At 45.4% G+C, this 12,113-nt stretch overlaps 2 protein-coding genes across 2 annotated transcripts in view; one reads left to right on the top strand and one right to left on the bottom strand.

Moving 5' to 3' along the window:
* The window catches only part of PDXDC1 (pyridoxal dependent decarboxylase domain containing 1), a 42,741-nt gene extending 36,010 nt beyond the window's left edge, over nt 1-6,731 (bottom strand). The window contains exon 1 of the mRNA XM_083585066.1: nt 6,516-6,731. The gene's annotated coding sequence lies outside the window, so the exon portion shown is untranslated. The remainder of the gene's footprint in view (nt 1-6,515) is intronic.
* MPV17L (MPV17 mitochondrial inner membrane protein like) lies at nt 952-7,274 on the top strand (the record flags this gene model as incomplete). The annotated part of the gene is made up of 4 exons (XM_083585430.1): nt 952-1,999; nt 3,434-3,504; nt 5,885-5,914; nt 7,095-7,274. Exons 1-4 carry the CDS (start codon nt 1,693-1,695, stop codon nt 7,272-7,274), a joined length of 588 nt encoding a protein of 195 aa, XP_083441556.1. The 5' UTR covers nt 952-1,692.
* Between the last annotated feature and the right edge of the window lie 4,839 nt (nt 7,275-12,113).

The following is a 12,113-nucleotide window of genomic DNA, read 5'->3' on the forward strand; positions in this document are numbered from 1 at the left end:
GTCCCGCCTTCGGCCGCGAAGCGTTCGGCCTCGTCGCTTCGACGACGCAACTGCGTAGATTCATTAGGTTGTAGCTTTTTCATGGAGGACAAAGTCCTCTCATCTCTGTTTGTATTGAGCCTGAGAGGACGTTGGGTTTTGTGCAGTAACCAGCTATAGCAGCTATAGTCATTTCCTGGTAGCAGCTTACACAGCGGGACTTGCTTCTGAGTGAAAGCAGCAAGCAGGGTTTGGAGCACCAAAGTCCTCTCCCCTCCTTTGGTTTCCAGCGAATGGTATTCAGAAGCATTGCTGCTTCCAACTGTGGAGGCAGAGCACAGCCATCATGACTATTATCCTATGGATTGTAGCCAAAACTAGGCCTATTTAAATCAATGAACATGCCTCACAGGTTCATTAATTTAAATGGGTCTCCCCAGTGCTTTTTTCAGGAGGCACTCAAAGGTACACAGTACCGGCACATCTTTGATACTCCATGGTGTTGAGTATCGGTACCTACAAAGCACTGTGTCCACTGTGAGTATAAGTTGGATACAACCAATTTTTTAAAAGAACCATTATATCAACGTTGCTCAATATCTCGTTTGTAACTCCTGATGGAGTATTTCATTTTGAAACACATGGAAGTAAAATAAAAAAGCCTTGCACCTGTCCTTTGTTTTGATCCTATGAACTTATTGCCCAGGATCTCTTTCAAATACACAGGGCTCCTACCACTAACCCAACTGAGGGCAAAAGACTTCCCCAAATATGAGATACTTGTAGATAAAAAAGATCATTCAGAAAAAGCGATATATTCTCCCAAAGGATGCTAGGGGAACAGATACACCCCTTGACTTTGCCAATGTCTCAAAACGGAGCTGTGCTGCCACACTGGTGAGAAAAAGTGATCCCATAGCGGTTATGAGTGTGGCCACTCCTCTTAAAAGATCAAACCACATTTATTTACTTATTACATTTATATCCCCTTCCTGCGTTGATCTCAATGCCGTTTACATGGTTATCTTCTTCCCCATCGGCATCCATCACAACAACCCTGTGAGGTAGGTTGGGCCGAGAGACTGTGACCGGCCCAAGGTCCGCCAGTGAGTTTCATGGTGGAGCAGGGATTTGAACCCTGGCCTCCGGGGTCCAAGTCCTCATTTCATGGTGCATATTTGGGAGCGCATCCCTCTGCAGGGTGCAGAGAGCTGGGTGGGTCGGTGTGCCATACTACGCCATAGCTGTCAACCTTCCCTTTTTTGCGGGTAATTCCCTTATTCCAGCGCCGTTTCCCGCTGCTATCCCGGATTGGTAGATATCCCGTAGACTGTCCCCGGGACAGGCGAGGCTGCCGATCCCTTATTTTCAAATCTGAAAGTTGACAGCTATTTACTACGCGTGGCGAGTGAGGAACCTGGGTCCCCATTTTCACATAGCTGTGAAGCAATCGGGATGATCTTGGGCCAGTAGCACCAGTATCTCGGCATAACCTACCCCGCAGGGTTGTTGTGTGGCGGGGAACCTGATCCCCTGGCCGAAAAACGGGGGTGGCGGCGAGGATGCGGCCGTGCGCGTCGACTGCGAAGGGGGGAAAGGAGGCAGGGACTGAGGCGTCTCCCTCCGGCGAAGGAGGAGGAGCAGGAGCTGCAAGGGCGAGGGAGCCGGCGATGCGAGCCGGCCGGCTTCCTTGAACCCCGAGCCGGGCGAGCGATGGCCCTGCTGGGCCGCCTGGTGCGGCGATCGCCCTGGCTGTGCAACGTGGCGCTCTACGGGAGCCTCTTCGCGGCGGGCGACGCGGCGCAGCAGCGGCTCCGGCGCCGGCCGGGCCAAAGCGCGGACTGGGCGCAGACGCGGCACGTGGCGCTGGTGGCGCTCTCCTTCCACGGCAACTTCAACTACGTGTGGCTGAGGGCGCTGGAGAGGCTGCTGCCCGGCCGGGCGCCCGGCGCCGTGCTGGCCAAAGTGCTGTGCGACCAGCTCATGGGCGCGCCCATCGCCGTGCTCGCCTTCTACACCGGTGAGTGAGGCCGCGAGAGGGGCGAGGACGGAGGGGGCCAGGTCCGGAAATGGCAGCTGTGCCTCTGAGCACACGCAGAGTGCAGGGAGCCAGCCAGTGCCGGATTTACGTATAAGCCAAACAAGCTATAGCTTACGGCCCCACTCTCTTGCCCCCTCCAATTTCACTATTAATATATTTCTCAATTGTATTTCAGTGCAACAATTGCTTTGATAAAATACATATTTTGTTATGTGCAAATGGCTTTAGATACCCATTAGTTCCATAAATTACCATATAGCATATATTCAACACAAAAACCAGTCACAATTTGTTGTTGACAAAAGACAGCTGGACATATAAAGGGCTCCATTACCTTCAGTAGTTTAGGGCATCATCAAACCTAAATTCAGCCCTGGTGGAGCAGCCAAAAGCATCCTTGCCCGACCTGGTTACGCTGGTGTTGTATTGCTTTATTGCATTTCTAGTGCGCCTTTTTCCTCCAAGGAGCTCAAGGTGCCATACATGGTTCTCCCTGCTCCTCATTCAATCCCCACAACAATCCTGTGAGATAGGCAGGCAGGCAGATTGGTTGGCTAGGCACCCTGTGAGCTCCGAGAGGGTATTTGAGCCCTCGTATTCCGGGGTCCTAGTCCACTACTCTATAACCACTACACCGGCTCTCCATGTGCACTGAGTTTGGACTATGACTCCTATCAGCTGCAGCCGGTACAGCCTTGCTGGTTGTAGCCAAGGAGACAGATAAATTTCTCAGTAGCATGGATGAATGATCCAAGGCTCCAGTCTCTAAACCAGGGGCATGTGTTCCAATTCCACTCCTGCCTGTGCTTTGGGAAGGACCCTGACACAGTGGTAGAGCATCTTCTCTGCACACAGAAAGTCCCAGGCTCAGCTACCAGCATCTCTAGTTAGGGCTGAGAGAGACCCTGGTCTGAAATGCTGGAGAGCAGCTGCCAGCCTGTGTAGACAAGGTACAGCATCTGCTCTGCCTTCAAAACATCCCAGGTTCAGTCCCTGACATCTCTAGATAGAGACCTCTTTCTGAAATGCTGGACAGCTGCTGCAAGCCAGTGTATAAAACACAGGGCTAGGTGGACCAAGGATCTGATCTGGGCAGATTCTTGTGTTCCTATGTGAGGTTTTTTTTTAAAGAAATGGGTGGGGGACAGGAAGCAACTAATTCAAGAAATTAGGTTAGAACTGACAAGTTCAAGATGTGACTTTAACATGAAGCCATGCATTAAAAATAATAATAATAATTCAAGAGATCACAAGATACATATTTTATGGCAAGACAAACATGCTATTCAGGATGCATTCAGAAGGAAATGGTTAGTGAAGTAGAAGTGTGTGGCATAGTATAAAATGCTGTGTAAATGAATTTCTAGTAGATTTTACTTGTATTCTGACTTTCCTTAAACATTTTGTGACCAGGCATGAGTATACTCCAGGGGAAAGAGGATGTCTTTGCCGACTGCAGGGATAAATTTTGGAATACCTATACGGTAAGTGCAATGCTGCATTGAACATGGTCCTATCACCACACACACCTTACAAGTATGCCCACTTTTATTTACTTACTTATTTACTTACAGCATTTATACCCCAGCCTTTAGCCGAAAAGGCGCTTGGAGTGACTTCCAAAATTTATTTATTGGGCTGTACCTGCCCTCAGACTCATCATCAAAAGACATGACACATGAAGAGAAAGGGGAATACTTTAGGGAGGAGAAAAAAAGAAACTAAACTTACAGTGGTGGTTCTGGCTGTCTGGCCCTCTTCCCATCCCTCAAATTATGCACACATTACATTCAGAATGCATCCTGCTTTTGTAGTGAGGGGTAAGGAGATAGGTAAGGCCTCGGTCCCAGAGCTGACCACTGGAACTTTTCCCTCATCCTTTTGCCATTTGAGATTTCACCAAGTACTGTCCACTTGCATACAAGCCAGTTTTCACAGCTGCAAGGACTAGAAATGTGTTTTTAAGGACACAAACCGGTTGCTGTAAGTCTGCAAAGACTTACTGGGGTCATAAGCCTTAAATTTTGTGATGAAGAGGCCCAGCCAGTAGATATGTGGGCAGGGTTGTATGGAGAGAATCAGTGCAGAAGACCCAGAACATAAATGGGGGCAGAAAGATACATTGAAAGTTGTTCAATTTTTAAACATATAAACACATTTTTTAAAAACAGGTAAACAAGAGCATCTTGATTGCCTGCTGTCCTTAGCAACTCAGGACATTGTAAGGGAGAAATGCATTTATGTATTAGTAAGCAATTTCATCGAATATTGCCTGTATGCTTTTCCTTGTATCTCCACAACTGCAACGGCTGGAGGCTTGCCCTTTTCTTTTTAATGAAAGCTGAGCATGCAAGGTGTGGCTGTACCTCCACACAGCCCTTGCTTTTGTGGTCATGACATTGTTCATAACCAGTCTGCATTTCAGCTCTTACATCAAGCGTGCATTTATGTAACGCTCAGAAACGGTATTATGAGAGCATGGAAGAAAAGAGTTTTGCAGGTGGTGTGAAATAAATATGGTTGTTCAGAGGCGTTCGTCCGTCCTCTGCGGCTGAATGAAGCATTTGTTCCTCTATACCTTTGTTTGCCAATCTGGCAAATGTGTGAGTGTATCAGGTATCATGTAATTCTTGCAGCCCACTATTCTGTGCTTGTTGTGCTTAAAATGAAGCAGTGCTATCTCTCTGGGGTTCTTAAAGTGGCAGTTTGAGGAGGATTACCCACCTTCCCGCTTGTGACAGGCCCCAACTGCACTATACTTTTAAATAAAGCAGGACCATACCACTTTAAACAGTCATGACTTTCCCCAAAGGATCCTGGGAACTGTAGTTTGTTAAGGGTGCTGAGAGTTGTGAGGAGACCGTGTTCCCTGTTCACAGCCGCCATCTGTGCTTTAACAATCCATCCCTCTTCCCAGGGAACTCTGGGAATTGTAGTTCTCTGAGGGGAATTAGGGGACCTCCTTTGGATTGTGCAATATGATATCCAATGTAACAGTGGCACTAACAGAAGCTGATTTTAGCAGGAAATAGCCAGGCTACCATAACCAGCCACAAGAATCATGCTGGCTTCTTGGCCTTTTTTATGAGAGCCATTCTGCTAGCACAGCTAGTACACCACTAAGGGACTTTAACTTAGCACAGCATTGAATTTCACCCATCTATGTTGTTGTTATTTCATTTTATGACGTACAGCAAACTGAGAGAACAATGTTCACAACAGATGAAAATTAGAAGATGGAAAACAAAACTATAAAATAGGCACATGGAATGAATAGTTGCACACGAGTTAAAATAACAAAGTACAAATAAAGACTATCAACACTATCAGGTCATCAAGTTTAGTTCCAGATTTGCTGGGCTTGTGACGAGGGTTACCTTCAAAATGATGGTTCCGCTGTGTATGTCATAAAGGAATGCCAAACCATGTAAAAGGTGTCTGGAGGTTCTAGTCTTGTTGAAATCTCAAATTATGCATGACTTTCTCCAGTATATCTCAGAGTAAGCAGTACCAAGCATGCAGCATAAGATTTTTGGCTGTTTTCCATTGCAATTACTATTTGTGCTGCCAAGATAATCTATAATCATAGAATCTTAGAGCTGGAAGGGACCCAAGGGTCATCTAGTCCAACCCCCTGCATTGCAGGAATCTCGGCTAAAGCATCCATGACAGATGGCCATCCAACCTCTCCTTAAAAACCTCGAAGGAAGGAGAGTCTCTTGGGAGTTTCTTCCACTGACGATTCCAAGACCAGTTATTTTGACAATGTGTTTACATTGGTAACTCTCATCTATTTTGATGGCTTTTTTGTGGTACTTTCCCCTCTCAATTAACTACTTTAAATATAATTTGCTTTTGTTTCAGACTGGGCTGATGTACTGGCCTTTTGTGCAGGTGAGTTTAAATTTGCCTTCCACCTCCTTAGAAACTCAGGACGAAGATAACAGCAGCAGCTACAACAATGTGCTCATCAACACAGCCAGAAGATTGCCCTGATGCATTCTTCACCACATCCCCATATCTCTGGTTCCGGTGTCTGGGGTTGTGGAGCAGCCAGAAACCTCCTATCTGTGTCCCCTTTGAAAATTCAGCTGTCCCTGTTATTTCAGCAGCAGGAGATGCATTCCTTGGATGCTGTTCCCGTGGATCCTGCCGCCTGAGGCGGCTGCCTCTCCTAACCTCATGGGTTGGCTGGCCCTGACTGTGGCAGCCACCCCTCGATAAGGTAACCCTCATGGGTTACCTCATGACCCGATTTCGGTTCTTTAAAATTAAGACGCACCCTGTCAGTAACACTTGAGACATCTGCTATTATATCCAGCAGCAAGGATTTTTTCCCACATGGGAAGGGAAAACCTGTTTTGAGGCAATTTGTAAACAAAACCGGAATTTTATTTAAACACACAAGGCAGGCTGTAGCTTAGTGGTCACTCTGATAAGGCCCAATACTTTGTTTCAGTAAAAAACCTATTAGCAGATATAGTTAAAAACGTACTTAAAGCTCATAATTTAAACCTCTCTCTACAATAGTTATTGGTCTTGCACTACAAGTAAAACAGTCCCAACCCTTTCTAGAATCTTTACATTGCCCTTAGAAAACAATCTGGGTTGCTCTGCCTAGCTAGCTGCCAATTTGACCATAACTGGGCTCTAAACTGATTCCTGTCTCATCACTTTCCAAGCCCTATCCTACAGTTAAGTCCTATATCCACTCTGACAGTTAAGCCCTATCTGACAGTTTAACTGTCAAGTTACAGCTCTCCACTCCCTCCTGATTGAATGACACTCCAGCTCTGATTGGTTTCTTGGTCACCAGGAGGCTGCCCCAAGGCCCATCCATCAAAGAGACCAACATAAATAAATTCTCCTTGGCTTACCGCCATTCTATTTCCCTTTTCAAAGCTTTTAGAACACCAGATTGAAGTACCATAGTTTTTAACTACAGTAAAATCCTAGAGCTCATTTTGCAGCAAGTTGGACCTGCAACAAAGATGATAAGGTGAAGGCTCTGATATTTCTTTGGTGCGTTTAACTCGGTTTCTTTCTGTTTTTCTTTTTTCTTTCCCCCAAATAGCTTTCCAACTTCAGCCTGGTTCCGGTGCATTGGAGGACAGCGTACACTGGCCTGTGTGGTTTTATCTGGGCAACTTTCCTGTGCTTTTCCCAACAAAGCGGTGACGGAACTGCAAAATCAGTTTTCTTGTTGTTCCGAGGCAAGAACCCTGACACGGACGAGATGCCACCAGGGAAATAAATATATTGCCGGTTCAAAGCATCCCTCACCTGTCAGGGAGGCAGCGAGCTGTATTGCCAGATGCTAGCTGCATTTTTTTAGGGGGTGGTGAGAGTGTGTATGAAGGTAGAACTCAAAGTGAACAAACTTGAGCATTTATGAAATGGTACCTTATTGCTGTAGGAATGCACTCAGCTAACTTTTCGGGTTGTAGCCAATTATTGGGCATGACTAACTTAGGCCCATTAATTTTAATGCTTCTCCTCTGATTGGGCTTTAATTGACTGCCACCTATCCATTCTGCCGAGGGACGCGGGTGGCGCTGTGGGTTAAACCACAGAGCCTAGGACTTGCTGATCAGAAAGTCGGCGGTTCGAATCCCTGCGAAGGGGTGAGCTCCCATTGCTCGGTCCCTGCTCCTGCCAACCTAGCAGTTCGAAAGCACATCAACGTGCAAGTAGATAAACAGGTACCGCTCCGGTGGGAAGGTAAACAGTGTTTCCCTGCGCTGCTCTGGTTCACCAGAAGTGGCTTAGTCATGCTGGCCACATGACCCGGAAGCTTTCTGCGGACAAACGCCGGCTCCCTCGGCCTATAGAGCGAGATGAGCGCGCAACCCCAGAGTCGGTCATGACTGGACCTAATTGTCAGGGGTCCCTTTACCTTTACCTATCCATTCTGCCAGTGCTATTTTTCTAGAAAAAGAGGTGCTGGAGCTCACCACGAACACCTCCCTTGTTCTCTTAGAATGGCAATGGTGCTGGAACTGAGTTCTAGCGAGTTCCAGCTGAAAAAAGCCCTGCATTCTGCAAATAAAACTTTACTTCTCTTTTATTTCAGTCGCGGACTTGAGGGTTCAGTGTGTGCCTGTAGAATTGAGAACATAAAAAATGTGAACTACCAATCTATGGTTTAGGGCAGGATTGAGGAAGCTCTGTCTGGCTCTCGGGACTTTTCCTGTACTGGAAAAGTACACCCCAGTCGCACTCTCTTCCCCCAAAATGATACCCTTTGCTGTCGCTCCTTGAGTGCTTTTGCTTTGCTGGGATGTGTTATTGAACTCTGATCATGCCTCTTGTTTGACTGGATGAAGGCTGTGTGCGTATAAGCTATCCTGTTGCACAAAGGTAAGACTTAACATTTGTTGCCGCACCCACATTTGGTTCTGGCCCTGCCCGCCAGCATGTGGCCCCTAAAAGGTTATACAGAAGGGAATATGGCCCCTGGGCTGAAAAAGGGTTCCCCACACCTGGTTTGGAGGGATACAGTCTATTGCATTGCCTGATTTGGGTCTTTTTGTGTTTCATGTGTAAATCCAGTCTGATGCACAGTTGCATCCTGCACCGTTGTAATTCAGCCTGTCATAATAATAATAATAATTTATACCCCACCCATCTGACTGGGTTTCCCTAGCCACTCTGGGCAGCTTCCAACAATAGATTAAAAACACATTAAAACATCAGACATTAAAAACTTCCCTAAACAGGGCTGCCTTCAGATATCTTCTAAACGTCAGATAGTTGTTTATTTCTTTGACATCTGATGGGAGTAAGGGCCTATCCAAACTTGCCTTTTGCCCCACTCCTTTCAGCCAGAGGTTCGCACTTTAATGCTCTGTGTCTGAGTGTTTGTTTGTTTTTGCCCCAAGCTTTTCACATGAAAACTCACTCTTTGAAGCTGAATCGGAGCAAACACCAGCTTGGGTTTTTACTGCAGATTGAGATCTGCTCCGATTGAGCTTTAAAAAGCAGATTTTTGCGGAGAAAGCTCTGGAGCAAAAAACAGGGTGTTCAGATACAGAGCTTTAAATGGCAGGCCATTCCTGGAAAGAACCGGAGGTAAGGTAAGTGTGGATAAGCCCTAAATTCCTAGTTGTCACATGGCCATATGTTTTTGCCTTTTGACTGCAGTCAACTCCTGCCATCCTTGCCCGTTGGCTATTCTGATGGGAGTTGGAATATGACAGTGTCTGGAAGGCAGCATGCTGACTTCTCCTGGAGTAAAGCCTCAGAGAAGTCCTGCATGAACTCCTTGATCCACCTGAAGTCCAGGGGATTAACAACCTGCTCCTAATAGGTTTCACATGTATTGATTTATTTTTAATCTGTCCCTCCAGCTTAGAGAGGGTGAAGTCTGATAGCAATTTCCGTTCTACAGTTTGCCCAAGCAGTTCGATGTTCTGGACAGTCTTTCCAAGGTCATTTCCCTCCAATCAAAAGCGCACAAGAGCGTTGCTGTTCTTCTTATTTTTATATATTTAAACCCTGCCGTTTTTTCTGGCAGGACTCAAGGCAGCTTACAAATAAAAACAATGATCACTAAAAAAAAAATCCCTGACCACTGGTCCTGTTAGCTAGGGATCATGGGAGTTGTAAGTCAAAAACATCTGGAGGGCCGAGTTTGCCTATGCCTGCTTTAGGCCATCCAGCCACTACAATGAAAGTCAGTAGTTCTTTAGGCTTTGAGGCAGGGGTTTTCCGCCCAGACTTGAGATCCTTTTAAGTGAAGATGCCAGGATAGCACCTGAAAACTCCAAGATGCATACATGTGGTGAGTTGGTTTTTGTGTGGCTAGAATGTAACCTATTGTACGAAGGTAAAATTTTACATCCATTGCTCCACCTACTTTTGTATCCGGCCCTGCCCATCCTGGGCATGTGGCCCCCAGGAGATTAGCTATGAGGGAATGCAGTTCTTGGGCTGAAAAAAGTTCCCCATTCCTGGGTGAATACAAAGCCATTTCGTATATAAAGAGTAATTTGAAAAACTAGCATATTTTTTGTCCCAGTATTCAGGTGTGATATTATGATAATTTGTTTTAGTGGAGAGCATGTTTTGTTGATTTTTGATTATGTATTGTAATTGGTTTTATAAAAAGAAAAGTAATTCATGAATGGCAAAAGGCACATGTCATTTAATCATGAAAGGCAACAACAAGCAAAGGGCACAGTCCACCTGGATTCATGAATGGCAAAGGACATAGGTCAGTTGGTTCATGAATGGAAAACAGTGTTCTCCTGTCTTAAGACCCATCCCTGCTCTTGCCCAGGTCCCATTAATTTCAACAGAGACAGTACAACAGAACCTCCAGGTCAACTGCACCTCCAAAATGACACCATTTATAAGTAACAAATATACCCCTTGATACGCCAGTGTTTAAGATCAGGATTCCCATTTCATGGGTCACAAGTGTATTATTGATCAGACAACTGAAGGCCAATATATTCAGTAAACTGTTTGATTTTTGCTGCTATTTATTCCTGTGCAAAGGAGGCCAGTTGCTCGTTATTTCTCTCCTACAGTCTTTCTCTGTGCCGCAGGGCCATTTCTCGAGGGATTGAAGTGGCTTGCTTATTACAGGGCAGCGCAAACATTTGCCTATCACAGCAGCTAACCTCACAGTGGAGAAACATTAACTGTATAATTTAATTTTATAGCAGAGTTTAATTGCTCAGATGGAAGGCGGGTGGAATATTGAGTCATCAGTGTTCTCCTTGCTAATTATTAAAATTCCTTGCGGATTATGCTTCCCCTCTCCTGCAGTGTACGTGTACTGGAAAAGCAAGGCAGCATGGGTTCTGTGCAAAGCTTGCAAGATCGTTTCATGAGTACCAAGAAAACACGGTGTAAAAACTTAATCTTTAGTCTCATTCTGCTTCAGCAACTGGGCAGAAACGTAGCCCAATTTTCTAAAAAAACAGTTTCATCTGTTTTTGTTAACCCATATGCTTTTCCCCAAGTGAATGGTGCTTTCCCTCTTTCTCTAACGATAGTGAAGTAATTCAAAAAAATTGCATTATTTATTATACAGATTTAAACTACTGACTCTGATCTCCTGCTGCTTTCAGCTGCAGTATTGCTGCAGATATGTGAAATACTGCAGTAATGACAGAATATTTAATATACAATGACATTCTCAATCATTTTAATAGTTTATTAAGTGTTTTGGGGTTTTTTTAAAAAAAGAAAAATCTGTGTGCTTTATATGTACAGTGATTCCTTCTATTTGTTTCAAAGTAAATAAACTGGGTGGAGGTCCTGATATAAGCCTTCTGCCTCAAGTAACCTGAAAATTATGTGGGGTTTTTAATGTGTTTTGGAAGCTTTGTTGTAGTATTGTATTGCATTCTGTTGGGTTTTGGGGTGTGTGTGTTTTTGGTGGGGTTTTTTTTTGCCTTGGGTGGACATGGTCCAGAAATGTCATTTTTAATGATAAATATAATAAAATTATGATATTGAAAATTTTTTGCTGCTGACTAACAGTATGTGGAAATGAACCATGTGACATGGGCTGCCTGTGGGATAAGTGCTTTTATCTCAACCAAAGGGAAACCTATTTGGAAGAAGCTTGCAAGCAACAGAAGTAATGTAGGAGTTTATCCTGGCCTGCTGCAGAACAGAGGGAGAAATTGTCAGGTGGTTGTGCCACTGTGGGCCCATGGGCCTACTTAGAACCGCCAGGCCATTTTGGCCAATCCATGCCAAAGCACTGTGAGTGGCACTTTGTAAGTGACACGTTTCAAGCTGCACTGGCAAAAACAGGTTGCCTGATGTGATGTCAGGTGATTGGTGGGCGGAAAGTGCCACCCAACTGCCGAACAGGAGGGTGGGAAGATAAGAATCCGGCCCATCTGCTGAATTCATTTCTTCACCTCTGCCATGCTCTGATTATTATTTTGATTTATATCCCACTTTTCCTCCAAGGAATTCAGGGTGGTTTACACAGTTTCCCCTGAGCCCGACTCATAAAGAGGAACCAAATGTTCCCCATGCTACTGCACCTGCCCAAGGGAGCAGGCCAGGCTGGAGACCACCAAAAGGAGAAGAAGTACCTGTCAGCAGACCTGGGGCCACAATCTTT

This window comes from Podarcis filfolensis (assembly GCF_964270895.1).
Source record: "Podarcis filfolensis genome assembly, chromosome: 14".
Lineage (NCBI taxonomy): Eukaryota > Metazoa > Chordata > Lepidosauria > Squamata > Lacertidae > Podarcis > Podarcis filfolensis.